This window comes from Cryptococcus neoformans, assembly GCF_000091045.1.
Source record: "Cryptococcus neoformans var. neoformans JEC21 chromosome 8 sequence".
Classification (NCBI taxonomy): Eukaryota; Fungi; Basidiomycota; class Tremellomycetes; order Tremellales; family Cryptococcaceae; genus Cryptococcus; species Cryptococcus deneoformans.
The window spans coordinates 393308-418298 of record NC_006693.1 but is presented as its reverse complement, the minus strand read 5'-3'; the positions used below and the strand labels follow the sequence as shown (position 1 = coordinate 418298).

The window sequence follows — 24991 nt, the reverse complement described above, 5'->3', positions numbered from 1 at the left end:
CTACTTTTCTCCCAAGCAAGTCATCAACATCTCTTTTTTTTCTGTAACCATTGCTAACTAAAATAGCAGTTTGTCATGATCCTTGATATTTTGGAGGGCGCCTTGAATCACCTTGGAATTCGATATACCAGGTTGGATGGGCAAACCAAGACGGATGAGAGACAGGGTCTGGTGGATGAGTTTAATGACGATACCGACATAACTGTGTTCTTGTTGTCTACCAAGGCAGGTGGTGTTGGGTGCGTTATACTTGTCGTGTTGTGTAGACCCATCTGCTCGGTCGCTGACTGTCTTGGAATAGTATCAATCTCACTGCTGCATCCGTGGTTGTCATCTACGACCAGGATTTCAACCCTCATAACGACCGACAGGCTGCTGATCGCGCTTACCGGATAGGGCAAGAACGGAAGGTGGAGGTGATCAAGTTAATTACCAAGAATTCTATTGATGTGGGTTTTCTTGTTGTTTGTGCCCGACTGTAAGAAGAATGACTAATATATAACTGGAATAAAACAGGAGGACATGCTGGAGATTGGTCTCACAAAGCTGCAACTGGACGATATGGTCGGAGGGGAGGAGATTACACTTGATGGTACGGATGGTGCGGGTGCCGATGATAAGACTGCAAAAGAAACGAGGAAATCCTTGTTGACGCAATTAAGGACCAAGTTTGTCGAATCGGAATCATGACCTGTATATGAAGTACAAGACGATTGTGTCAGTATACATTGTTTTACCACAGTACCAGTAAGCACCAGAAGTAGTAGAGTAAGCCACGTAGAGTCACAGCATTATTGGACCTTAGCATATCAATCATTATCGTTACCATGCATATTGTTTTGTCACATGACCTCGGTGCTAGGGTGACTGTCATGATCCAAACATTGACAGTGCCCGCATATGTCTGTCTACAGCGTCACGGAACTAACACCATACATATCAGCAACAATTCGTATGCGGGCTCCAGAAATGACGAACCTGATCGTTATCAATACCCTCTTCGCGCGAGTCCAATTTGACCAAAGGATTTCGTACCACATATTCTAAGAAGGGTCCCATATAGAGCTGTCGCAAAATGAACCGCAGAGAATCAGACGTTGGGTCGGAGAGAAGAACGAACTTGTACCCAGTTGGTGTCTCAAAGAGATGCAGTTTGTACTGAGGTGTTGTGTAAGATGTAAAGGGTTCATCGTCGCTAAACGATAAATCATCAGCTACATCACATAGGACTAAGCTGGCATTTACGCACCGTCCAGACAGTCTTTTGACCATACTCCGTAGCGATATCAATACACCATACACCAGTTTAGCCTCTTCATCAAACGGAAGTCCTTTGAGAGCCCTTCCACTTCCAAGCCCATCGGATTTGATATCCACCGTACTTGCTTGTCCGGAACTGCGCTTTTCATCGAATATCGACCTTCGGTATGTGTCCGTCGGTTGCGGTGCTGGTGGAAGACGATGGACTCCAGGTTTGAAGGAGGCAGGAGGAGGCGGGCGGACAGGACTGGTACGATGCCAGTCTTGGTAGTAAACACAGTCACAATGGCTTGTAACGGGTTGTGTCAATGTTGTGTTCTTCTAGCATGGACGAGCCATTGGTTGCTCACCGATCAAAGATATATAGAGAGAAAATGGTCATTTGGGTAGAGCAGTCTGCTTAAACACATACAGTAGTGTCAATACATCATTTTGTTCGTTATAGCTTTAGGAAAACCGCAGGACGAGCGCGTCGCTGCTCGGTGGCTGCCCCCGTCGGCGATTCCTGCCATAATAATGTTCATTATTATGTATACTCCACTTCATCCCCTGTTGCCTCCCATTACCTTGCCGCCATGGGAGTATCAGACTACTTCATAGCATTCTCAGCCAAGTTCTGGGAACGGCTACGTTTTCCTTCAAAATTCACCCGCGATCTCGTATGGGGCATAATTCTCGGCATCACCGTATCACTCTCCTCCACTTCTGCGGCTTTGATATTACAGGAATGGAGAAGAAAAAGAGCTGTACAAAGGATTCCGCCTAGGCCTATCGAGCTGAGGAGCGATGAGATCGTACCCGGAGTGACAGGTCTGATAGGTTCGCATCGCTCTTTCCAGACTATACTTGTTATCTAATTCTAAGGAACAGGCAACACACCACTAATACGTATAAATTCGTTGAGTGATGCCTTGGGGGTAGAGATCCTGGTAGGTATATAGATCTAAAACGAAGCGAAGCTAATACGTATGCTTCAGGGTAAAGCTGAGGTCCGTCATTTGCTCCATAATCTCTCCCAGGCTTACCATAAATCCAGTTCCTCAACCCCGGAGGTTCAGTAAAAGACCGAGTAGCTTTACAAAGTAAATGTCATCCACGCTAAGTTGCCAATGTTTCCTAGTATCGCTAACCTTCAGCGGTATAGTTATAGAAGATGCTGAGGCTCAGGGCCTTCTGTATCCCAATACCGGATCAGTGCTCTTTGAAGGCACAGTAGGAAGTACAGGAATCTCATTGGCAACGGTGGGAAAGGCTAAGTGAGTGGGAAATCTTTTTTATGAGTGTAATAAATAATCTGCAGTATAACTGACAATCTGGGCTGCATAGGGGCTACGAGAGCTGCATTATCATGCCTGATGATGTTGCGATCGAAAAGGTGCAGATCTTGGAAAAGCTCGGGGCAAGAGTAGAGCGCGTCAGGCCTGCAAGTATTGTGGATCAGAAACAAGTACGTATCAGTCACGATAGTTTGGTTTAAATGTATCACTGATATATTATGGCAGTTTGTAGTGGGTGACAAACCTTGCCTTTCCTCACATATCGAACCTAACATTCTATATCAGAATCTTGCGCGCAAGAGGGCTTTGGAATTTGGCAAATCGGAACTTACCAATATCCCTGGGCATGGAGAAGAGATTGCCGTTTCAACAGCAGCTGAGCCATCAGAAATCAATCATCATCATCTTTTTCCTTCCGCCTTTGAACACAAACCTCGCGGTTTCTTTGCCGACCAGTTTGAAAACGACAGTAATTTCATGGCACATTACAAAGGGACTGGCCCAGAGATACTGCGGCAGACGAGCGGACATTTGGATGGTTTCGTGAGCGGAGCCGGTAAGTGGCTGGCCGTTTCCCATTACTACTCAACGGTAAACTGAGAAGAAATGAGGCACTGGAGGCACCATCGCAGGAACTGGATGTTTCTTAAAGAAGGCTTTGCCCGACCTCAAAATTGTCCTTTCTGATCCTGAAGGTTCCGGATTGTTCAACAAAGTCCGATTTAATGTTATGTTCGACCCCAAAGAAAGCGAGGGAAAGAAACGACGACATCAGGTGGACACCGTGGTGGAAGGTATAGGTAAGCATGAGATTCCGTCCATAGTATTGAGAGCTCACCCAATTCAGGCATCAATCGAGTAAGCGTTAAAACAGCCAGATTTATGGTATCTAATCCATCAAAACAGATAACTTATAACTTTTCTTTGGGATTACCGGTAATCGATGACGCCTACAGGTGAATCCGCACTAACAGTTCAAAATTGATCGGTTGAATGGCCAGCTGATAAATAACCTATTCAGAGTATCAGACGAAGAGGCTGTGGCGATGTCTCGATATCTTGTCCAACATGACGGCCTTTTCCTCGGCTCCTCCAGTGCTTGTAACCTAATTGCATGTATTCGACTGGCCAAAACTATGAGTCGTGGGTCCCGAATAGCTACAATCTTGTGAGTTCATATATCACCGAGGCCTCGTCAAATGCAAGGAGTATCACTGACATTTATCCCACGCTAGGTGTGACTCTGGGTCAAGACATCAAAGCAAGTTTTGGTCAGATGACTACTTACGAGCAAACAACATCGCTATCGATCCTTCCATTGTTGATCGTTTATTGGAATCATAATAAAGAAGAAAAAGGATCGGTGAAGCGCGCTGTATCGGGGACTAACTTACTATGACTTGCAACACCACAATTTCAGATGGATCATCAGCGAAAAGACTCTTATCATTCCCATATTCTACGTCGTAATGTATGGCAGAGAAGGATGCATCATTGATCAATTCATCGACATCCGTCGAGAAGATGCGTGGACGGAAATAATTTCAACTTGTCTTATGTGTGTTTACGTAATTGAAGATTTCTGTCTGAAATTGTGGCCAGCCGCTCTTGCAGACTCAACTTTCTATCTTTCTCTCTTGTCTGCAATATAATCCACAAAACCATTCACGATGGACCGCCAACTAGAATCTCGCATACTTTTGGAGTCCATTTCAAAACCCACGAAACTCTCCGCCAAGGACACCTATGCCCACCTCAAAAATTTCGTCCACTCCCTGCCCCATACCCCAGTTCGCACTCAAGTCGACCGACTCGCCGATGCGCTTGGCGTAGAAATTGGCGCGATCGCTCCTGAAGAAGGCGACAGGCGTGAAAGCTTACGTGAAGCTGAAAGGGCAGCAGCTAGGGAAGCAAGAAGGAAGAAAAGGGAGGAAGCGGAAGAGCAACGGCGAAAAGCGGAGATGGAGAATGCGATCGAAGGGCTAGAAGGAGATAATGAAGAAGATGGTGAAATGGAGAATGGAGCAGTGGGTCAGGATGGTGAAGAAGGGATGGATGACAGAGGAGATGTGGAATATGGAGATGTTGTCGATGACGATGATGATGAACCAGACAATGAGCATAGTGCTCATGAAGTGGATGGTGAAGGAAACAACCAGATGGATGAGGATTCCGATTAACCGTGTAAGATACATTCAACATACCGCTACCTTTTGGGATTTTACTAATTGTAACAGAGTGCATACAACAACATCAAAAATTGATATCCAGCATATTATACCCTACACCCGATCTCCAATACATGGTCCCCTCCCTTCCTTTTTCATATCTAGAATCCTGAAAAACCCGCACCCCTTTCCCACACCTGTTTGGGTTGCACTTTGACATTGCCAGAAGAAAACCATATCATCTTCAATTATGTTCGTATTGCTGGACGCGCGAGGACGAGATTTGAAAGATGTTGAGGACAGGCGAGAGCGGGCTTTAGCTTTCTGATCCGCTCGAAGAACGCTTCAAAAGATCAGCCCTTCTTCACTATTTTTTTCCGAACGTTAATGTAACATACGTTGGGACACCGCATCTACATATTGGGGTGCCTTCACGAGGACCGAAAGGTCCCGCATTTGGTACAGGGTGGAAGTCTTGACATGAGCTTGTGTCCACCGGCATTTTTTACTTACCTTCCCGGTAGAAGCTATGATAGAATAAGTCATGGGTAACAAAAGACAGAAATAGAGCATAATATCGCCACTACTTACCGAAAAGTGATATTGATCCTAGATGTGAATGCCAGTTGTGCATCCTTAGGGATCGGGTTTTCCGCGATATCATATCCCGGTCTGAACAAATCTATTGCCTTCTGAGGGGGGACGCTAAGAGTGTGACAGTCAATTCCAAGCTTAACAGTTAGTGATAGCAAGACAGCTCACGTATGCTTGTATCTCTCCTGACATCCAGCATTCATCAAGCACAGAGTATTGTGGGCTAATGTTATCTCATATGTGCAAGGAGGTTTGTCATTGATTACAAACGCTGGATCAGAAGGAGGCGTCTCTCGTAGCCGAAATGCTCGGGATGTTCCCAACGACAGAGAAGCTATTGTGGTATAAGGACCCAAATCTAAAACGTTGTCAACATCCTGGTGCTTCTGGGTGCTCTCGACGACCTATGAGACAGCGATATTGTAAGAACTGACATGTGAGCTGGTCGGCATGCCACCCGACTCTGAAAGTACCCAGTGAGCATTGATGGTGACTTATTATCGAGCATGTTACGATGACTCACGAACTCCGAGAACCATCATAGCGGTTGGCTCCACAAACATTTGCTTTCCACTCACCCCCCCATTCAAGCCCGTACCTTGGTCTTTTTCTCAAATTCTCGTTGACTGCTTTTTCAACGATCTCGGCGGCCCTTGCCAAAAATGCTGGATAAACCTAGGGAGTAAACGGCATTAGCTTGCACCATAGAGACTAATGAAAGTCAGATAAATACTTTGGCTGGTCCTTGTTCCATTCCTGCGTAAAAATACTTTCCTCCTCCATACCCTCCCCCTTCTTTTCGATAGAAGCCCGTCGTATGAGGGCTTTTCGCCGCCTTTCCTGCGATATAGAACCGATTGGCGCCCCAAGAATTTGATTCTTCCATCATGATAAGGTAGAGAGCGGACGCTAATGAAGGTGATAGAAATTGGTTGATAAGAGTGAGCGGTAGTGAATGTGAGTCAATCGAGGCCTGTGACGAGAGATGAATGGCCGGCTGAGGGCCTACTTTCTGTTTTACCGGTGAAGAAGGCGCTCGGCCCAAGATTTCGAAAGCATTGGTGACAGACTTGGGCGGTGCTGTTTCTGAAATGGTATCGTCCCTCTGTTTATCCTCATCGATAGTAATGGTAGAGGTCCCACTAATTTTACTACCACCAGCTGCCGACACTGTCAAGTGACGATCGGTTGACTCAGCTTCTTGTTTTCTTTTTGCTTTAACTGCTTTTTTATTATCGCTGGGGCGACCGAGCCATCCTTGCAAGCTTGATCCAGCTTTACGTTTTCTAGAGGTCTCGGGGTTGGGTAAGAGGAGTCGTTCTGCAGCTTTAGCGACGTCGCCATCAACGGAAGCGAGCACCTCAAGAGCTTGCGGTGGAAGTGTCAATGGGTGGACGAGTGAAGCGAGAAGTACGAGTTTGGTTTCGGTATCTAGTTCTTCCTCGTTGCTTGTATCCGCGTTGAATTTTATACTAGCGTCGGCCTTGCTAGACATGATGCTTTGTGAGGTGTATATGCATGCAAAAGTCAAGTAAGGAAGATATAAAAGAAATTCGTAATTTGTTTGTGCCGGTACACAAATGTCGACGACATCATCTACCGATCTCGAAGCTCATCTCCCACCATCTCTTCGTCACCGTTATACTAAAGGTGTACTTTGAGCAAGTGGAAGCCTTACCGCTGCCAGCAGCGCAACTACCATGGCACACTCCTCGCCACCATTAAATACCCAACCTTCCGAATCCCGCGCACTCAAACGCCCCGCATCGCAGAGTCGCCTCACACAGCTTCTCGTCCCGGGACGGTCACGTAGCGACTCGACAACTTCACAAACCAGTGTGAATATCGAGGATAGCGGTAGCAGCGGCAGAGCAACCCCCGAAGGTAGGACACGAGCTGGTAAGGGTGAGTGAAAACTTGGCCAACTGACAACCCTGGATCTAATATATTGATTGCTCTGTAGCTGCAGCAGCATCGCTATTGGCAAATGACCCAAAGTACAAGCGATTCAAACAACAGGTTGACAAGGCTCTGCAGTCATTTGAAAATGTCAATGAATGGGCAGACTTCATATCCTTTTTGTCCAGACTTCTTAAGGTACGCTCTCGCAACTGGTCTTTAGCAAAGGTGATGCTTACCGTTCCTTATTCAATAGACGTTGCAATCACCTTCACCGCCGTATCACGAGATACCCAGGAAGCTTATTGTCTCCAAGAGGTTGGCACAATGCTTGAATCCGGCGCTACCTTCAGGGGTTCATCAACGTGCACTCGATGTCTACTCCTATATATTCAGCATAATTGGGGTGAGTGTGATCGATTCCTCTCCTCCAACGCCTTGGGTGCTAACTCCACGACAGACTGACGGTCTTCAACGAGACTTGGCGATATGGTCCTCAGGTCTTTTTCCATTCTTCCAATACGCTGCCACATCGGTTCGCCCCTTATTGATCAACATTTATGACCATTATTATCTGCCACTTGGGGAGAACTTGAGGCCTGCGACGAAAGCTTTTGTGCTGGCTTTGTTGCCTGGGATGGAAGAAGAAGCAGGGGATTTCTTTGACAAAGTGAGATGCCCTCCATTGAACAACAAAGCTATGGGCTAATTGATATCCAGATCCTTTTCTTACTGGACCGTCTGTCCGGCGCCATCTCCCCATCTTTCTTCCTCCAAAACATATTCCTCATTCTTATCACTTCGCCGATTTCGCGTCTCGCGGCTCTCAACTATCTCGCTCGGCGGATGACAAAGCCCCTCGACCATCCAGACGCCGCTATTGAAACTGGCTTATTAATACGAGGATTGAGTGCGGCTTTGGATGATGAGAACGTTCTTGTCAGAAGGAACGCTTTGGATCTTTTACTGAGAGTGCTAAAGCTTGAAAGTAAGGTCTTGAAGTAAGATTTACTGTCTCTTTGCTTATGTAGATGGCTAATAGTATTGAAAATAGGGAGGCGGAGCTCAGCGATAAACAACTGCTCATCGATTCTGCCACCAGCGTTGTTCTCCAGAAAGAACTCTCGCTCAGCCGACGAGTATACACCTGGCTTCTTGGAACAAGCGAGTCGCCTAATGATCAGGTAGATTACTTCAAAGCCCATGGCTTAGATTTACTTTCCTCCACGCTCTTGCTTAAGATGGAAAAATCGATGGTGGAGGAAGATGGAGGAAGAGACGATGATCCGCAAAAACCATTCAAAATCTTTCTATCGCTCTTGGATAAATGGGAAATAGGAGGAGTATTGTCTGAAAAGGTTGCAATACCAGCTCTTAGGATCATGATGGATGCGTCGTCATCTGGCTTGACTGAAGTGAGTTTTTAGTCTATTTTCCGGAATCTGCCTGCTAATGATTGACGCTGTAGGCGTCAAATATGGCGAGCGCTCTATATGAAGCAATGGAACCGTCTATCATTTGGAAAGAGCTGTATCACTCTGTTGAGGAAAGGATCTTGCGGGGGAATAAAGGCGATGTTGCCCTTGTCTCTTGGCTGCTGGACAATGTGCCACAAAAGGATGAGGAGATTGCAGCTTTGCATCTCCCTCTGCTGCTCGATAGGATCCTAGAGCTTATACAGGTCAGTTACCTTCCGACAACTCTGCTCAACTGGTGCTGACATGACGTTCCTCTGTGAGCAGTGCGATAACATAGCTGCCGATCAGCTGCCCGAGGCAATCCGACTTGCGGTCTCTCTCGTTCAGCACATTCCCGCAACCGTGTTTTCAAAATCGTCGTCGACTTTTCATCGCCCTCCTACTGAAGAGCCTCCTCTTTTTCAAGGTCTGTATGAACAAAAGCAACAACCGCGTGACATCGAAATCCGGCTTCATGCCCATCTTCTTCCCCATATCGTTCAATCTGCTTTTTCAATTAGCATAGCTGCCCTTAAAGGATCGGATCCCACCATTTTACTCCATGCCATCAATATCATAAGTGTCTTGATAGATTACGAGGTCCCTGCACTGGGAGAAATAGACGGACCTACGTGGCTGAGTGCATTGGTGGACAGCCTGCCGAGAGTTAAAGCATTTGTGGTGGTTGAGGCCCTGGTGATGGTCGCACTCAAGGCTAGCAGGTCCGATCTGATGAAGTCAGGGATATCGGTGACATCAGACAAAACAATGTCTGCTATTCTAGATTCTGTGAGCTCCATTTAGACTTCAACATAATTGATACTAACAAATCACATGTGTAGCTCTTTCGATACCTGCAACCGTCAGCGTCGCTTTATCATAGTCGAGCGGTTGAGCTTCTTTGGGATTATAACCAGCTTGCAGAGATACATACTCTAGAGACTGTCATCGCGCGCAGAATGACCAAGTCGTCATCTATCAATTCTGCTTTAGAGGCATTCGGCATTTTCTGGCGACTGACAGGTAAGATTTATGAAAATGCTGGAAGCGACATTAGATTAATCACTTTTTTGGCAGATGACTCGATGCTTCCTGGTGAAATATTCCATGTTCCTGTTTGTACTGTGCTGGAATCTCTAAAATCCACGGATCCTGACGTCCAGCGTCAAGCTGAGACTTGGCTTCGTCTCAATCTTCGTTCATATTTCAGAGTTCTTGACCCTCTTCTCAGCCGCCTTCTCGACCCTTCAATCAAATATGATTCCTCCCAAGGGACATACGATGGTCTGGTGGATTTGAATTTGATAAGACATCAAATCGAGAGTGTTACCGCTCTTTTTCAGTTTGGTGGTCAAGGGTTGTGCAAAGCCTGTCAGGTAGAAGAACTGAACGGCTCTTTACACTCGACATTTATCTCAAGAGCAGAAAAGGCCTTTCCTGGGGTGAAGGGATATATGGAACTGATCTGTCTACTTCTGATTAGGTGAGTTGCTCGTTACAAGTATATGGATCATCTTCTCATATTTGGTAGGTTCGTTGAGGCGGAGACGAGTCCGCAGATGGGCAAAAAAGCTTCCCCTCTGATACTTCGTGTGCAGAGTGCTGCCCTTTCCCTTTTGCAGATGATAGTATCCCGTGGGGAAGTTTCTCAACCCTTTATATCATCACTCAAAACCACACTCGCCAACAAACTACTCTCCGCAGTCCAGGCAAGGCGACTTACTTTGCAAAGTAAAATGCTTCACCTCCTTCACTCTGCTATCAACGCTTCTTCTTCCCATCGTGAACCGTCTTCCCGTGTACCTAGCCAGACACATCGGCGAGGTGCCTCATCAGTCACGGAAAAGCCCCTGTCGATCGATGTTTCGACATCGGACTTTGAGCACCAGCTAGTCATTACAGTAATGCAAGGTGTGGCAACGCCTTCTAATATTCCCGTTCTCCAACACTGGATTGACTTTGTGCTGATGACAGTACCTCTTTTGGTCAATCGGCCTAACCTGCTGCACACTCTAGCTGAGTGTTTTAGTCAGGAGACACGGGAACTGGTGCAGCGCATCCAAGAGGGGCATGAGAAAAAGTCCTTGCTACGAGATAGGAAAGACATTATCATTATGCCGGATGAGGTTCTCAATGTAACAGACGCAGAGGTCATTATGACTCTCAATGTTCTTGAACGCGTGCTTACTATACTGAGCAATCCCGCGTCAGGAAAAGTAGATGACTCTGTTTCCGGGCAAGGCGAAAGTGGAAGTCGGATCCTTGGTTTGGTATCCACAGTCTTTACCGTCGAAGCTCCGTCGAATGAGTTGAAACCCGAATCTCCGAGATACCTAGACGATGCTGTTCATGCGTTGTTGGTAACCTGGTCCGCTACATTGCCGTCGTCGGAAGCCGCAGATGAGAGGGCGCGGGTTGAAGACGTAAGCCATCAGACCTATGTTAATATTCGAGGCCGAACAAGGAAAGTACTGGAGAAGGTGTTTCGGGCAAACCCTTTGGCGGTCATTTCTAGCTGTGTGCATGTCTGGTCATTACGGTCCGAGCAAGTTTCGGTGAGTGATCATTATCTTGGAAAAAATGGAGGCCTTCTGATGGACGGCATAGGATGAGGCAATCTTTGATTGCGTTGATACCTTAACACCAAGCGCTCAAAGAGTCGTGGAGCTAATCTGCGACATGGCTTCTGGGAAGTCGGGGAAAGCTGTTTCAGATTACAAGTACGTTTATATGTCGCCTTGCTCATAGATCGAAATGGTGGGCTGATGATATGATTCATTCATAGAGCCGATCCATCTTGCCTTGCTTTCCTTGAGGCATATATTTCTCGCCTCGAGGCTCCTATTGCGGTCCAGGTCTGGTCAACCCTGTTTGGTTTTGCTCGAGAGCTCGTCAGCGCAGCAACGACAGTCTTTACCCGTTCTCAACTCTTTTCTCTTCTTCAGTAAGTCTACAATATGTATTGACTTTGGAGCGTGAAACTTACTGTTCTCTGCAGGTGCCTTACCGAATTATCTCTAACGATATCAAAAACTACCGCTCTAGAAGATCGTCGTTTGCGACGAGATCTCCACGACACTTATGCGAGGGCTCTTGATCTCGTTGTCAACAATTCCCTAAAGATCGCCGAGGCTGGAATATGGGATAGGCCTGACATAGCTAAATCTGTAGACGCCGATAAGGAAGACGACGTTGACGTGGAGAAAGGACTAGTAAAGGTAAGTGTTCTCGGAGAAGCAGTCAAAACTAACTGAAGCCACAGATCTACGACTACTTGGCCACTGCAGTCATACCCAACCTAAGGTTACTCTTGGTTGAATCTGATAGAGTAAACTCGGCGTGTAGTGGCATCATAGTGGCCATTGTCAACCCTGCTTTCCGAAGGCAACGGTTAGTATGATTCATCTTCGTGAAGCCCTTAACTGACTGGCTTATCCGATAGCGTTGACGCACCGATCCTTCGTTTGATCCTTGAAATATCTCGTATTCCCTCCACAGCCAAGACATGGCGGCCACTCGTCTCTGACTTCTTCTCTGACCATCGCCTCTTTAAATCGAAGCCCTCTGTCGAGACGGACTACTGGAAGCAACTCATACTGGCACTCTTCACCTCCGATAAAGAGCGCTTTCCCGACCTCCTTTCCCGCATTACATCAACGAGTTCTGCAAATATAAATATATTTACAAACAGAGAACAAGAAATGGCTGGGAAATGTGGGAATCTAAGAAGACTGAGTCTTATACTACTTGCAGCAGAAAGAAATCATTATCTTGGATTGTTGCCGGCCATCCAAGAGAGACTGGTCGAGATGTTGCGATCGGGAAACGTCTCCGCACGAGTGCATTCCGAGGTAAGGATTAAGGGCGTTTGTAAACATTTGAGGTCGTCAACTTATACAGTCGGGTCTAGGTATATCTATGTCTGAGGGTGTTGATGTGTAGAATCAGCCCGCAACACCTTACCAACTTTTGGCCCGTGATATTGGCTGAGCTTGTATGTTTTTTTTTTGATTTTTTTTGTCTTGATGCCTCATGAAAGCGACCGACGAAACTGAGGTGCTAACCATTGTTTAGTTGCGTATATTTGAGCGGACGTTAGATGAACCCCCCGAGGATGAATCAGAAGAATTGTTGCTGGTTCTGGCCGCTTGCAAATTCTTGGATCTATTGCTCGTCATTCAGTCTGAAGACTTCCAAATGTGTGTCTGTTTTTTGGCCATGTCATCGAAATATGCTGATGGATACATGTGCAGACACCAGTGGATGTTTGTTACGGACACTACCGACGCGGCCTATCCTCCAGAAGACTATGCGCCTGATGCCATGATGGATAAGTTGGCCGAGTTGCTCAGTGAATTAGGTTCCAAAGGTGGTGATACTGTATGTTTCCCTTATCCTGTTAACTGACCTTTTTTCTTTTTTTTTACCGACTGGACTGACTGTTCCTTGAACACTAGGAACTTTCCCTCTCGGAACCCTCTCTCGTTTTGACATCCCCTCTGAATCGATTACCCAATTCTCTGCGTCGACCTCGTTTATCAGAGGTGACCTCCATCGTGAGCTTGCAACAACTTCAAATGTTCTTTGCACGGGCGAGTATGGACACATTTGAAAGCGTTTATGCGGAGGCGGCCGTTGATTGGAATGGGATTGAAGAAGGATTATTGGGTGAAATCTTTGATGCTTAGTGTTACAATACGTCAACATGGGTGAATAACTGATAGGCTTTAAGATTAGAGTAGAATGAATTTGTATGTTGTCACCATGTATGGTGTACCTTGGTTTGTTCAGAGATACTCATGCATACATCCTAGCTCGAAGCCCTCCCACTCACCCAACTCGACAACTCATTCGTCCCTCAAACAACCTTCAAGGGATCAGCATCCGCTTTGCTGACTAGCACCTCCCATTTACCCCCATTGGCCCCGTATTCATTGCTATGATCTTTAGTCTCCTTATTCAGTTCTTCCTGTAACCACGGTTGCAACACATGGGAGAGGTAAGGGCGCTCGGTGTTTGTGTGGTTGGTGAGGATGACAGTGGTTCCAGAAGCTACGTACGCAAGAATTTCGTGCTAATGTTGGGTCAGCCGAGAGGGGAAAGCAAAAACGTCGCGAGATATATATATATATATATAGTTATGAGATATGAACGCACATGTGACATCTCCCCAGTGATCAATAAATCCGCCTCCACTCCCTTGAACACACTCCCACCAGAGCCTGCACAGACAGCAACGGATTTAATAGGCTTACGCACGTCAGGCTGGGGTTCAGCAAGTTGGACGAAATCCAAACTCAAATGATCTTTGACCATCTTGATAGCCTGACGGATATCCAAAGGCTCAGAGAGTTTGGCGATGCGTCCCATACCGGCACCTTCGAAGGATTCAAGAGGGTCTGAAGGGATGATCGGGTCGTGGGAGATGGAGATGGGGATGAAGGGTTTGATCAACCTGCTCAACCCTTCAGCAGTTGTCTAGAGTTCCATTCGGCATTACCACCACTCACCAGGTGTTGATACCGTTGGGCGTCGCATCGAGACTGGTGTGAGGAGCAAAGACAGAGATGCCTTTTGCGGAAAGCTTGAGAAGTGAAGCCTGCAAAGGGTCAGATAATGTCAGGGACTTGAGTCCACGGAAGATTGGAGGGTGGTAGGACACGATGAGGGATAGTGATGGATGTTTCAGGGCCTCAGCGCAAACAGACGGAGTCAGGCTAGATGGATGTCAGATGGAGATACAGTCACCGCAAGGCAAGAAACAGCCCTACTCAATGGTAAGAAGCACTTGGCGATGGGAAGGGTTGGGATAAGGGGCCTCTAAGTTTGGGCGTCAGTACTGATGTTATTTGCAAAGATGGGCCATGCGCTACGGACCGATGATAGGCCCAACCTGCCAAAGAGGTTAGTTAGCAAGAAGGTATGGAAGATGGAGATAAAGCGTACATTGTCCCAGCTTCTTTCAGCAAGCTGCAGAGGTGCGATACGCTCCCATACACGCTTGATGAGAGCCAGAGGAGTAATCTGCGGCGATCCGCCCATGTCGAGTGATTTGGTACTGCTTTCGTTGTAGGTGGTACGTTAACCGGCGTATAGTTGGCCAACATGGGATAGGAGGTGGAGGCACAACTTTGATTCCGTCTTGCATCATTACGTACGACCACGGAAGCTACCAAAATTAAATAAACAACGCACGCGTTTCCTTTCCTGTGACTAACGCGTTTTAGTTTACATAAACGTAATTGATCCACGTGGCGGAGAATTATTACATTATTCATGGTGCCACATCTGTTTGTTCGGGATTTGTGCCTCTCTCCCGTCTCGCCCCTCGCTCCTCCCTCGCCCCTTCCCCACCAGCGCACGGGCCCACAGGCCTACGACCACAGGCCACCAGCCGTCTATCAGCTTCTGGGCACCAGCAAACATTCACTATTCCATCCTTTTTCTCCTCCTTTCTCCGCCTTTCTCCGTCTCCTTATACACCTTGCAGCCTCCACCTCTGTGTAACGCCCCGAGATCAGGACACCCCGCCCAGCAACCCGCCCCTTGCCCTTCTTCCGCACTAGCCTCCCAGGTACGACGAAACCACGCACAGCCGCGTCTCGTCCTATTTTCTTGCATCTCCTCTCGATACCACTTTTTCTTCTTTTCTGCTCCAAACAATAATACAAAATGGCTCGAGACAGGCTTGGAAACGTTGTAAGTCCAGCATCGCACACCCTATGGACACGTATCCTGATACTTTTCATTAGAACCGACAATACGGGTCCGTGTGCCCTTCTCAACATCTCATGCTCAGACACTGACCCATCTACTGAATTTATCTAGTGAACAACCCACTCCAGGGCCGACTTACCCGCCGCCCGGTAACGGCGTTGTCGCTCCCACTCGAACTGCCAACCCGTACGCTCAGCAGACCTCTGTCGCTGCCGCTGCCCCTGGTGGGTACGGCGCTCAGGGCGGCTACGGTGCGAGCGCTGGTAACCCGTATGCCCAAACCGGTCAAGCTGGAAGTCCCTACGCTACAGGAGGGCAGTATGGACAACAAGAACAATACGCAATGGGGGGGGCTAATGGTGGTGCGGGCGGGGATTTCTGGACTGAATTAAGCAACACGAACTCTCTTTTGGGTCAGTTGCAGGAGCAGATTCAGGCTGTCAGAACAGCCCATCAAACCAGTTTGGTGAGTGTCATTTAGCAAATGAAAGCCCTCAATACTTACAGAGTGCGCATTGATAGACCTCAACGGACCCCCAGGCCGCCGCATATGCCGCTCAACTCAACGACCAAGCTCGTGTGCAACGGGAAGAGTGCAAAAACGAAATCAAAACCCTTTACAAGCTCGCCAAGGGCGACCGCGCCCAAAGGACTCAGGCTGAGGGTGTCAAGTCTCGTTTCCAAGGCCTGTTGCAGGAACATCAGGTAATTGAGAAGGAGTTTAGGAAGAAGGTCAAGGACAGAGTCGAAAGACAGTACAAGATTGTAAACCCCAACGCGACTGAAGAAGAAATCAAGGAGGTTACCGAGAGTGATAATCCTCAGGTCTTCTCACAAGCTGTAAGTTTAAACAGCTGACACAAGATCTCAATGAAGGCTGATCACAAATAGTTGTTAAACTCTAACCGATATGGTGCTGCTCGAGGCGCATACAGGGAGGTTCAAGAGCGACATGCCGAGATTCAGAAGATTGAAAAGACTCTTACGGAGCTCGCCCAGATGTTCCAAGAAATGGCCATGCTTGTTGAACAACAGGATGAGACAATTGTTAATGTGGAGACCCAAGCACACGGCGTGGATACAGACATCAAAGCAGGGTAAGTTTAATGTGATGTTCTTGCTTGTACGTCAGGGCTCATAGGTATTTAGGTTGGTGCAGACGGACAAGGCGGTAGAAAGCGCAAGACGCGCTAGGAGAAAGAAGTGGATCTGTTTCTGGATCGTCGGTAAGCCGACATCGTCCCTGCCGCAAGCCGTGCACTAGGCTGACCATGTGTCTTAGTCCTTATCATTGTCATTCTCGCTGTCATTCTGGGTGCCTACTTTGGTACCAAGGGCAAGTAAACAGTTTGCGAGCTTTACGTCCCCATCCTTTTTACCTTAGACATATTTGTTTGTTGTGAATTTGTGTCCGCGTATTTTGGCGGACGACCGTTACGATTTTATTCAGAATGTTTCTGTTTCTGTTTCTTTTTTGCCCTGGCGATTCCTTTTTTACTGCCCTAATCCATGTCTCTGTACCGGCAGATGGACGCGGTGGGAGTGATTAATGCACCTAGTAAAGAGATGGATGCTATGAATCTATGCTACTTAGTTACTGTAACTTTCATTGGTTTTTGTGGAGAAAGCCATGGTCGCTCGAAGACTGCGGCCGGGCCGACATCGCGTCGTGCGTCATTTGTTCCATTAACACAAAGCACGCACTTTTCGCAGCACTCTCCGTTCGTGCATGCAGCACCTTTTGACCACACATTTTCCCTTTTGCCTTCCTTTCCTTTTCGTTACTTTCCCTCACGGCGCTGGCCCATACCTTCGCCACTCGCCATTCGCCGCAATGCTGCTACCCGCTCTCGCCATCATCCACTACACCCACCCCATCCTCCTCTCCCTCCCACTTCCATTCCTTCTTACCCCCTCCTCTCCCCAGTCCCGTCCTCCTCCTGGTCTCGTGCCCATAACCGTCCAACGTATATCCCCTCGTCGAACATTCATCCTTACCCTCCTAGCGCTTCTTGCATTTACATCATTCTTAGACGTCATTATCCTTGTAGCGAATGCCCTATCCGCTCGGACCCGGTATGGCGATGATCTGCCTCTCTATCTCACTGGTGCACAGCTGGGCGGGGAGATTGCGTATTCTCTAGGCGGCCTGGTGGCTTGGGGCGTAGCGTTAATAGCTTGTTCGTGGAGGAACAGGTTTTCAAGTGGCTTGGCGGTCTTTGCTTCGTTGGGTATCATCGGGGAGATTGTTAACCTCATATGGCTTGTGAAAAGGGAAGTGCATACTGGTTCGTTTCCATGTTTTTCCCTCTCTCCAAGAGCTTGTAGATTTTCCATTTACTAACAAGATGAAATGATTCAGGCAACTCTGAGAAGCTCTTCGCTATCCTCTCGCTTATACCGAGTTCTTCACGTCTCCTCATACTGCCTTTGCTCTTCCTGGCCACCCTCTCCCCAAGGGTGTCTTATGAGCCCGCTAGTGAGCGTTCCGGACTCCTTGATGCCGATTCTGCTACGAACGGCCGTTTGCTGGAACCCGGCACGGCAAGTGCGTATGGGACCTTTGCTACCGGCACCACTACTCCCGCGAATCCTCCCCAGGCTGAGGAGCAGACTGAACAGCAACGTCAAGAAGAACGAGCGAAGCAAAAGAAGATCAAGCTTACCAAGGCGTTGGGGTCGAGGCGGCAGCCGAAAAAGGTCCTTTCATGGAGTGAGGGATGGCCAAAATTCAAAAAATTGATACCCACCCTTTGGCCGTCCACAGATAAGAAGCTCCAAGTTTACGTGATCATCACAGCGATACTTATCCTGATCCAACGTTTCTTAAATCCTCTCTCGCCTATCACCCTTGGTTGGCTTGTTCAGGCATTGTCGAGCTGGCAGCATCGTAGCGATGTTTGGAAAGCTTTGGGTGCATACCTCGCAGTGAGAATGGTGAATAGTTATGACTTTATCAGTATCGCGCAACAATACTTTTGGATTCCCGTCGTCCAATACACCGACAGAGAAATGCAGATGGTCTGCTTCAACCACCTCCTCGATCTTTCTCTTTCGTACCATACCCGGCGAAACACGGGTGAGGTGATGCGTATCATCGATAGAGGTTCAGCTATCAATGAGCTTTTCCGCACAATCCTATTCAGTGTTGTGCCAACCTTGTCTGACACTGTCATTGGCTTCTCAGTCTTCATTTGGCTATTCGGCCCTTGGATCACGTTTGGGATCCTTGCTGTCATGATCCCATACTGCGTTTTCTCCATTTTGGCCACCAGATACAGCCAAAAATTCAGGCGAGAGTACGTTGACACCGACGTCCGACAACGAGGCATTGTATCCGACGTTTTGACCAACTGGGAAAGCGTAAAGTACTTTACCTCTGAACATCGCGAAGTGGCCCGTTTTGAAGAGGCTGTCAACGAGGTGATGAAAGTCGATTACCAGTGGCGTATGGGTCTTCAAGTCATTTACGCAGTTCAAAGTTTACTGCTTGTTACAGCTTTTGCTGTCGGTGCGATATTCCTCTCGGTCAAGATCATGCACGGACAAGCAACCGCCGCGACATTCGTTGTGTACATCACCTACTTTGGACAGTTTACGCAACCGCTCAACCAGTTGAGTTCGCTTTATAAGACTATCAGTTCAGATATCATCGATGCCGAGAAGTTGCTGAGCCTGTTGGGGGAAACGACGGAGATCAAGGACGATCCTGATGCCAAAGAAATGGTGGTCACTGATGGTGTCATTGAGTTTGACAATGTCACATTTTCCTATGACGGCACCAAGGATGCTATCAAAAATGTCTCCTTCAAGTTGGAGAAAGGTCAGTCTCTGGCATTAGTAGGCCAGACTGGTTCAGGCAAATCTACCATCCTCCGTCTCCTCTATCGCTTTTACGACATTACATCTGGTCATATCTACATTGACGGCCAAGACATCTCTAAAGTGACACAAGAATCACTTCGCAAAGCCATCGGGATTGTGCCTCAGGACTCGGTACTTTGGAACGACACCATCGGAGCTAACATTGCATACGGCAAGCCTGATGCGAGTGACGAGGAGATCATTGAGGCAGCAAAGGCTGGAAGGATACATGATAAAGTCATGACATTTGAAGATCAGTATGATACGATTGTGGGGGAAAGAGGAGTGCGATTGTCGGGTGGAGAGAAGCAGAGAGTTAGTCTCGCTAGAATGTTTTTGAAATCGCCACTTATCCTCGTAAGTCATCAAGTCGGGATCTCGTGATATAGCCACGAAAAGCTTACACCGAGTAGGTCTTGGACGAAGCAACCAGTGCACTTGATACAGAGACAGAGCGTGAAATCCAAAAGTCACTTTCGAAACTTGTAAGTATCGCTGTGCCATGGTAGACGTGCACTTACCCCAAAGTTTGACCACTAGGCTGAAGGTCGCACAAGTCTTTCTATTGCCCACCGACTTTCAACAATCATCAATTCCGACAAGATCATGGTTATGAAGGAAGGGCAAATCCTCGAGATAGGAGGTTACAAGGAGTTGATCGACAAGAATGGTGCTTTTGCTAGAATGTAAGTACCCGCCAGCTTTATATAAGATCATTAGGCTAACTTTGACGGGAACAAAGGTGGAAGAGACAGATTTACACTGAAGCCGAGCTCCTTGAAGGCGACGCCATAGACAAATTTGCGAGCGCCTTACCTACGGCTGATGACTTTAAAGCTTTCAGAAAAGAAGAGTATGGGGAAGAGAAGCCTCAAAATGGCGGGGGTGACAATAGCGAACAAACTGTTGCCGCTACTTCAAACTCCAATGGGGAGTTGAAGGACCAAGATGACCAGCAAGAAGGAACCAAATCTACTGGCGAGCCGGTAGATAAACGAGGGTACAAAGTAGATTCCCCCACTCCTGCGGATCAACCTGGAGCACAAAGTTTTGCAGAGATTGTCAAGTCTGAGCCTCATGAAGGAAAAGACATGCCATCTACTTACGCTGAAGCTGCCGCTGAACCTTCGCAGCCCGAAGAAACAAATGATAAGGACAGGCAACCCGTGTCCAGCGAAGTTGGCGAATCTGTTACAGAGTCGGTGCCGAGCATACCTGAACCTTCTGCGCCAAGCATTGGGGACCATAATGCCCCTGCCACACCCAAAACTGTACCCTTCCCATCCGTCTATGACTCTCGACGTGCGTCATACCCTGCTGCCCAAGGTACACCTGTTCATCGACTATCTACTTTCTCCACGCTATCCGCTTCGCCCTCAGTCTCCAGCATTTCTCGTGCATCGCCGTCATCTGTCAAGTCTGATGCGGTCTCCGGTGATAGCAGTAAACAAGACACACCCGGTGCATCCACTAACAAGGAAGATAAAAGGCGAAAGCGCTTGAGCTCCATCAAGGGATTTGTTCGACGTATAAGCGATCAAGGCGGATTGACAAGGAGTCCCAGTGGCTTGAAGAGCCCAAAACCTGAGCGTGGTAAGGGGCTAAACATCGATGAGGGACTCGTTCCCGATAATGGTGCAGCAGGGGATGAGGTTATTGATGAAAGGACTGCCCTTTTACAAGGTCAAGACCCTGTACGAGCTGCCGAAACTCTTCCTGCTCCCGCTGGAGGCCAAGCTTCTGAGCAGGTTGGGCTAGCGGAACAGGCTCTGGCTCCTCCCACGTCACTGCCCGCTTCCATCAAGAGTCATGGTGGAGGCAATTCGAGAAAGGAGAAGAAGAAAAAGAAGAACAGGCGTTAATAGACAGGCATGATAGCCTTTAGAGGACGGAGATGACGTTTGCGGACAGATTCATGGGGTCTGTGGTTGATAGAAAAGTAGTAAAAAACCGCCATGGAATGGCGCTCCCTGATCTTTCTAGCAACTCGAGTGAAATCGCAACACGCGGCCTGTATCATTCTATTGAAATACCGGTCTACAGACACTGTGTTATTAATCTTCCCTTGTTCATATCAAATATCAATGTGTTATATCTACCCATGCATATTGACGTCGTAACTTCGTAACTTCCTGTCAACTTTTGATTTGGATGTACCGCCAACTTCTTCATTATTCTCCTCGTTTGATTCTTATATACTCTCGCATCCAAACGTCTTTTTGACCTTCCACCCGGTCACTCTCACTCCAAACAATCCCAGCGCCAACCCTACATCCACAACCAACAACGTGACGCCTGCCATCATAAATCTTGGTGCAAACACCTTCCACACCATCAAATGCCTTCTCAACCAGGCAGCTGTGATTGCACTGGCGAACGCGACCACGGTGTGGTACACCAAGAACGCCAACGTCACTTGCAAAGCATGCGCGAGGGTTGGGATACTCTCTCGTGGTCTGGGGGCGATATTCCAAATCGCCAAAAGAGGCACAGCGATCGCTGACAAGAAGAAGCCTCCCCATGTGTTGAGGACGACGAGTACAGGGGAGAACAGGTAGCTGGCAGTGGAGAAGCCTACAAAAGCAGATTTCCATTGAATTGATGAGATGACGGCTTGATGTCCTGTCGCAAAGAATGTGAGGAACCCAGATAGAGCGATGGGGACTACATCTGTGAATGAGGGGCGTACGATGGTTTGCGCTGTATCAGCCGGGTCAAATGAGGCAAGTCCCGCTGGTGAAGAAGCGTTGTTGTTGTTCTTGTTGTTGCCCAAGGAAGCAAAGGATGTTGTAAGGATGATGGCGTCCCGTCTCGTATCGACCAATTCGAGGTATACAAGAAGCCCAATAAGAAAGGCGGTCAGTGTGAACTGGGCCATTGGCTGCGACACTAGATGTATGAGCGCAAAAGGAGCGAGTGTATACAGGATGTACGTCGACCCAAAGGCATTGGCGAACCCAAACACTGTCACTTCTTCTTCACCCGTCGCTTGATCCGTCGTGCGTTCTACAGAGATACACAGGGGGGAAGTGAGCCATACATATGGGATAGCACCTAAACTCGCGCCTGCAGAACATCGAGCGAGCCAGAGTTTGAGGAAATTGACCAGCGGTATTCGGGCAGGATTGAGCCCGTCGAACGATTCGAAAAACTCGAGGACCCAGTAGACAGAGTTGGCGACGAGCACGGCACGCCAAAGGATACCGAGTATAAAAGGTGCAGGCCCAGCGAGGGATTTGGAGCGGGAGAGGGTGATACCGATGGCACGAGGGATTTGGAGGGCAAGCGGGACTATAGCGATGAGTGCCCATGTAGGGGCGGTAGCGGTCACGCCTGAGAAGAAAGTGACGCTGCAGTATGGCTGTTGTTCTTCCCTGCATATGGTGATCGTTCCAGCCAGACGAGAGAGGATGGTGAAAGCGAGAGAGAGGAAGATGATTTTGAGACGCATATCGGCTGTAGGAGCGGAAAGTGCTCGGATGATATAGATGATAGGGATAGTAGATATGAGATAGAGAACCACCCGGTCTTCCCACATGATGAATGAATTGGAAGCGAATGACAACGCATGGACAATAAGAATGAAGGGGCCGATATGTCTGTTGATGGAGAATGAAGTCGGGAGAGGGAGAGCGAGAGAGAGAGAGGATTTGACGAATAGGGGAAGGATGAGGATTACCTCGGAGATCAAGGCTGCGGCAACGATGAAAACTTTGATAGCCACGATAGGCCGGGCGGTGTACACCCCGGCTACGGTTCCTGCAATACTCGCGAGGACAGTGGATCCCATCGTAGCCGTTTCCAAAGCCAATCGCGCATAAACGTCCCAATTCACACCATTGTTACGCACACCGACGTAAAGTGCGATGAGGGTAAGCGCGCAAAGGCCGAGGATGAGAGAACCAATGACGATGAGAGGCATGGAGAATTGAGCCCAGAGTGATCGGAGGTGGACGAGAGCGTCGAGGGAGAAAGCACGATGAGCGATGATGGAGGCGGACAGGTTGTCCTTTTGATATTGGGATTGGGCGTGACGCCAAGCGCTGTTCAAGTTTTCCTTGACTTCCTTGTCTCCGTACGCTTCGACGTATCTCCATATACCGTCTGCAGTCACCCTTTGCGCCACCTCCAAAGTTTCCAGATTATTTGTGAAACACTCGGGGATGACTGACCCAAGGTTGTTATAAGGGATAGGGACGCCGAGCAAAAGTGCGAGAGTAGGAACAATATCGATTTGGTTAATCTGCCTGAGAGGCATGGTGGATTTCGGGAAAATGTAGGTAGGCAAAGATTTAAAAATGGCAGAGGTGTCTTTGTCTTGGACGACCGCGGGATTGGTTAGCATAGGGCCTTTGGAATAGAGCCAAAGAGCAGATGAGGTCTCCATCTCCGAGTCACCGCCGTGGTTACCCTTATCGTCCATCCCGTGGTCACCGAGAACGACAAGAAGAGTCTCTTCATCAATCAGATCCACAACCTTTTCCAGCACTTCGTTCATCTGAGTAAGTTTCTCGGTCATAGTATCCCTATGAGGCCCCACACGATGACCAACATGATCTACGCCCAGGAAATGACCGATAAGGACGTCCCACTGAGATTGGTTGGAAGGATGGAGGTAAGGGAAAAGATGGGTGATGACGCTGTTATCAACAGTGTGTAAATCCTCAACATTGAAGGAATCGTACGGATGGGACATGTTCGGATGGAAAGAAGAAGGAAAGAGGTTCATCCAAGTGTCATCACCCATAAACCCAACCCTCTTGTTCGCCGCTACGAGCTGAGAGACGAGCGAATCCTCTTCAATGGCAGCTGACGCAAAGTTTGAGCCGATATCGATGAATGTAGGTAACGACCCGGTGGTAATACCTTTGATGCGCTGCATAGTAGAGGTAGGGGGGTCAGAAAAGGAGTTGAAAATGAGGGAGTGTTCCGGTCGACTCTGTGTGAGCTCGGCAGGCAGGGAGAGGACACCATGATGATGGGGTGAAGGCGGTTGAGGGTGGTACGGGGAGATAAAGTCGGTACGAAGAGCGTCAATGACAATGATGACCGCTTTAGAGTGGGTAGCGGATATGGGGGAGGGGTTAGATACGTTATAGGCGGGAGAGACATGGGGGATAGCCAAGCGGGAAAGGAGAAACCCTTGCGTGAAGACGTACAACCCAATGACGTGAAGGGAGGCGACGTAAAACAAGATGAGAGCAGCAAGGTTGGACCGCGAAAGATTTCGTAGCCAGGAGCTCGATTTTGTTGTTGGCTTGTCCGGTTCTCCACCATATTGGGACTGTGGGGACACCTCGGACATGTTCTACCGTCCAGTCATCAATGTCAGGTTGTAATTGTTATGGACAAATAGACGCGTACGTACCGGTGTCTATGCGCGGGATGACCACAGAATGCGGCAGAGTGGCTTGCACACCAGGGGAGAGCAAGTCTATGGGTAGTCTATTGGGTAGCTTGTACCGATACTGCTCTGGTGGCGGACGAGGTAATGAGCTGCAGAGTGATTGAAGAACATAGTTTTTGTCAGCTCTGCGCGCTGCGTAGTCCGCGAGGTGTTCTGCATACCTGCTAGGCGGCTCTGAGATGCTGGTATTTATTGTGGATGGTGGAAGAGGGGAGGGGCAGTGAGAGAAAGCTGCTGGGTTGTAGATATACTGTATGATGAAGACGAATAATATATGGCTGCAGTATCCGAAATTTACGAGCAAATGGAGTGATGGTGCCTGAGTGATCCTCCCCTCCAATCCCCTCC

At 48.1% G+C, this 24991-nt stretch overlaps 9 protein-coding genes across 9 annotated transcripts in view; 5 read left to right on the top strand and 4 right to left on the bottom strand.

Moving 5' to 3' along the window:
• The window catches only part of CNH02510 (chromosome organization and biogenesis -related protein, putative), a 3951-nt gene extending 3106 nt beyond the window's left edge, over nucleotides 1-845 (top strand). Inside the window, exons 8-11 of the mRNA XM_024657703.1 lie at nucleotides 1-15; nucleotides 70-239; nucleotides 302-449; nucleotides 517-845. The exon at nucleotides 1-15 is cut by the window's left edge and continues 105 nt beyond it. Coding sequence (XP_024513375.1) covers nucleotides 1-15; nucleotides 70-239; nucleotides 302-449; nucleotides 517-690 — 507 coding nt within the window. The 3' untranslated portion in view covers nucleotides 691-845. The remainder of the gene's footprint in view (nucleotides 16-69; nucleotides 240-301; nucleotides 450-516) is intronic.
• On the bottom strand, nucleotides 804-1684 carry CNH02515 (hypothetical protein). Its single transcript, XM_024658679.1, has 4 exons — nucleotides 1611-1684; nucleotides 1250-1549; nucleotides 979-1195; nucleotides 804-924 (listed from the first exon to the last, which is right to left on the bottom strand). The coding sequence occupies exons 1-4, from the start codon at nucleotides 1640-1642 to the stop codon at nucleotides 871-873; spliced, it is 603 nt and encodes a 200-aa protein (XP_024514596.1). The 5' UTR covers nucleotides 1643-1684; the 3' UTR covers nucleotides 804-870.
• Nucleotides 1685-1807: 123 nt separating this feature from the next.
• On the top strand, nucleotides 1808-4072 carry CNH02520 (cysteine synthase, putative). The gene is made up of 13 exons (XM_572428.2): nucleotides 1808-2079; nucleotides 2131-2189; nucleotides 2238-2249; nucleotides 2297-2342; nucleotides 2405-2516; nucleotides 2587-2707; nucleotides 2763-2768; nucleotides 2823-3093; nucleotides 3149-3337; nucleotides 3385-3395; nucleotides 3444-3493; nucleotides 3559-3705; nucleotides 3773-4072. Exons 1-13 carry the CDS (start codon nucleotides 1836-1838, stop codon nucleotides 3879-3881), a joined length of 1377 nt encoding a protein of 458 aa, XP_572428.1. The 5' UTR covers nucleotides 1808-1835; the 3' UTR covers nucleotides 3882-4072.
• A 703-nt stretch (nucleotides 4073-4775) lies between these two features.
• On the bottom strand, nucleotides 4776-6809 carry CNH02530 (hypothetical protein). Its single transcript, XM_024657704.1, has 8 exons — nucleotides 6033-6809; nucleotides 5823-5974; nucleotides 5734-5762; nucleotides 5468-5657; nucleotides 5297-5410; nucleotides 5219-5232; nucleotides 5104-5179; nucleotides 4776-5048 (listed from the first exon to the last, which is right to left on the bottom strand). Exons 1-8 carry the CDS (start codon nucleotides 6792-6794, stop codon nucleotides 4820-4822), a joined length of 1566 nt encoding a protein of 521 aa, XP_024513376.1. The 5' UTR covers nucleotides 6795-6809; the 3' UTR covers nucleotides 4776-4819.
• Nucleotides 6810-6888: 79 nt separating this feature from the next.
• Nucleotides 6889-13869, top strand: CNH02540 (cellular morphogenesis-related protein, putative). Its single transcript, XM_024657705.1, has 21 exons — nucleotides 6889-7204; nucleotides 7263-7396; nucleotides 7455-7604; nucleotides 7659-7868; nucleotides 7919-8199; nucleotides 8253-8613; nucleotides 8667-8879; nucleotides 8941-9444; nucleotides 9498-9678; nucleotides 9733-10138; nucleotides 10187-11210; nucleotides 11263-11375; nucleotides 11441-11599; nucleotides 11654-11873; nucleotides 11918-12045; nucleotides 12098-12506; nucleotides 12566-12649; nucleotides 12730-12854; nucleotides 12909-13035; nucleotides 13113-13406; nucleotides 13470-13869. Exons 1-20 carry the CDS (start codon nucleotides 7000-7002, stop codon nucleotides 13341-13343), a joined length of 5265 nt encoding a protein of 1754 aa, XP_024513377.1. The 5' UTR covers nucleotides 6889-6999; the 3' UTR covers nucleotides 13344-13406; nucleotides 13470-13869.
• On the bottom strand, nucleotides 13444-14755 carry CNH02550 (conserved hypothetical protein). Its single transcript, XM_572431.2, has 6 exons — nucleotides 14602-14755; nucleotides 14533-14548; nucleotides 14427-14475; nucleotides 14166-14372; nucleotides 13813-14110; nucleotides 13444-13729 (listed from the first exon to the last, which is right to left on the bottom strand). The coding sequence occupies exons 1-6, from the start codon at nucleotides 14695-14697 to the stop codon at nucleotides 13514-13516; spliced, it is 882 nt and encodes a 293-aa protein (XP_572431.1). The 5' UTR covers nucleotides 14698-14755; the 3' UTR covers nucleotides 13444-13513.
• Nucleotides 14756-15006: 251 nt separating this feature from the next.
• CNH02560 (syntaxin, putative) lies at nucleotides 15007-16969 on the top strand. The gene is made up of 7 exons (XM_572432.1): nucleotides 15007-15354; nucleotides 15408-15421; nucleotides 15484-15838; nucleotides 15895-16212; nucleotides 16264-16469; nucleotides 16522-16598; nucleotides 16655-16969. Exons 1-7 carry the CDS (start codon nucleotides 15328-15330, stop codon nucleotides 16714-16716), a joined length of 1059 nt encoding a protein of 352 aa, XP_572432.1. The 5' UTR covers nucleotides 15007-15327; the 3' UTR covers nucleotides 16717-16969.
• A 151-nt stretch (nucleotides 16970-17120) lies between these two features.
• On the top strand, nucleotides 17121-21345 carry CNH02570 (ABC transporter, putative). Its single transcript, XM_572433.1, has 5 exons — nucleotides 17121-17660; nucleotides 17735-19593; nucleotides 19650-19721; nucleotides 19777-19922; nucleotides 19979-21345. The coding sequence occupies exons 1-5, from the start codon at nucleotides 17207-17209 to the stop codon at nucleotides 21096-21098; spliced, it is 3651 nt and encodes a 1216-aa protein (XP_572433.1). The 5' UTR covers nucleotides 17121-17206; the 3' UTR covers nucleotides 21099-21345.
• Nucleotides 21346-24895, bottom strand: CNH02580 (phosphoethanolamine N-methyltransferase, putative). The gene is made up of 3 exons (XM_024657706.1): nucleotides 24805-24895; nucleotides 24605-24732; nucleotides 21346-24544 (listed from the first exon to the last, which is right to left on the bottom strand). The coding sequence occupies exon 3, from the start codon at nucleotides 24539-24541 to the stop codon at nucleotides 21428-21430; it is 3114 nt and encodes a 1037-aa protein (XP_024513378.1). The 5' UTR covers nucleotides 24542-24544; nucleotides 24605-24732; nucleotides 24805-24895; the 3' UTR covers nucleotides 21346-21427.
• Between the last annotated feature and the right edge of the window lie 96 nt (nucleotides 24896-24991).

Coding starts and splice junctions, on each gene's coding strand:
- CNH02550 (XM_572431.2), bottom strand. CDS start 14,697: ATGGGCGGATCGCCGCAGATTACTCCTCTGGCTCTCATCAAGCGTGTA. Junction 14,373..14,426: donor CAAGTGCTTCTTACCATTGA/GTAGGGCTGTTT, acceptor ACATCCATCTAG/CCTGACTCCGTCTGTTTGCG. Junction 14,111..14,165: donor CCCAACGGTATCAACACCTG/GTGAGTGGTGGT, acceptor AGGGTTGAGCAG/GTTGATCAAACCCTTCATCC.
- CNH02560 (XM_572432.1), top strand. CDS start 15,328: ATGGCTCGAGACAGGCTTGGAAACGTT. Junction 16,213..16,263: donor CTCAGGTCTTCTCACAAGCT/GTAAGTTTAAAC, acceptor GATCACAAATAG/TTGTTAAACTCTAACCGATA. Junction 16,470..16,521: donor GATACAGACATCAAAGCAGG/GTAAGTTTAATG, acceptor ATAGGTATTTAG/GTTGGTGCAGACGGACAAGG.
- CNH02515 (XM_024658679.1), bottom strand. CDS start 1,642: ATGACCATTTTCTCTCTATATATCTTTGATCG. Junction 1,196..1,249: donor GTCAAAAGACTGTCTGGACG/GTGCGTAAATGC, acceptor TTTATCGTTTAG/CGACGATGAACCCTTTACAT. Junction 925..978: donor AGGGTATTGATAACGATCAG/GTTCGTCATTTC, acceptor GTATGGTGTTAG/TTCCGTGACGCTGTAGACAG.
- CNH02580 (XM_024657706.1), bottom strand. CDS start 24,541: ATGTCCGAGGTGTCCCCACAGTCCCAATATGGTGGAGAACCGGACAAG.
- CNH02540 (XM_024657705.1), top strand. CDS start 7,000: ATGGCACACTCCTCGCCACCATTAAATACCCAACCTTCCGAATCCCGC. Junction 8,200..8,252: donor CTTGAAAGTAAGGTCTTGAA/GTAAGATTTACT, acceptor TATTGAAAATAG/GGAGGCGGAGCTCAGCGATA. Junction 10,139..10,186: donor ATCTGTCTACTTCTGATTAG/GTGAGTTGCTCG, acceptor CATATTTGGTAG/GTTCGTTGAGGCGGAGACGA.
- CNH02530 (XM_024657704.1), bottom strand. CDS start 6,794: ATGTCTAGCAAGGCCGACGCTAGTATAAAATTCAACGCGGATACAAGC. Junction 5,658..5,733: donor GCATGCCGACCAGCTCACAT/GTCAGTTCTTAC, acceptor ACAACGTTTTAG/ATTTGGGTCCTTATACCACA. Junction 5,049..5,103: donor TGTAGATGCGGTGTCCCAAC/GTATGTTACATT, acceptor GATCTTTTGAAG/CGTTCTTCGAGCGGATCAGA.
- CNH02570 (XM_572433.1), top strand. CDS start 17,207: ATGCTGCTACCCGCTCTCGCCATCATCCACTACACCCACCCCATCCTC. Junction 19,594..19,649: donor TGAAATCGCCACTTATCCTC/GTAAGTCATCAA, acceptor TACACCGAGTAG/GTCTTGGACGAAGCAACCAG. Junction 19,923..19,978: donor AATGGTGCTTTTGCTAGAAT/GTAAGTACCCGC, acceptor ACGGGAACAAAG/GTGGAAGAGACAGATTTACA.
- CNH02520 (XM_572428.2), top strand. CDS start 1,836: ATGGGAGTATCAGACTACTTCATAGCATTCTCAGCCAAGTTCTGGGAA. Junction 2,517..2,586: donor GCAACGGTGGGAAAGGCTAA/GTGAGTGGGAAA, acceptor TGGGCTGCATAG/GGGCTACGAGAGCTGCATTA. Junction 3,094..3,148: donor TGGTTTCGTGAGCGGAGCCG/GTAAGTGGCTGG, acceptor AGAAGAAATGAG/GCACTGGAGGCACCATCGCA.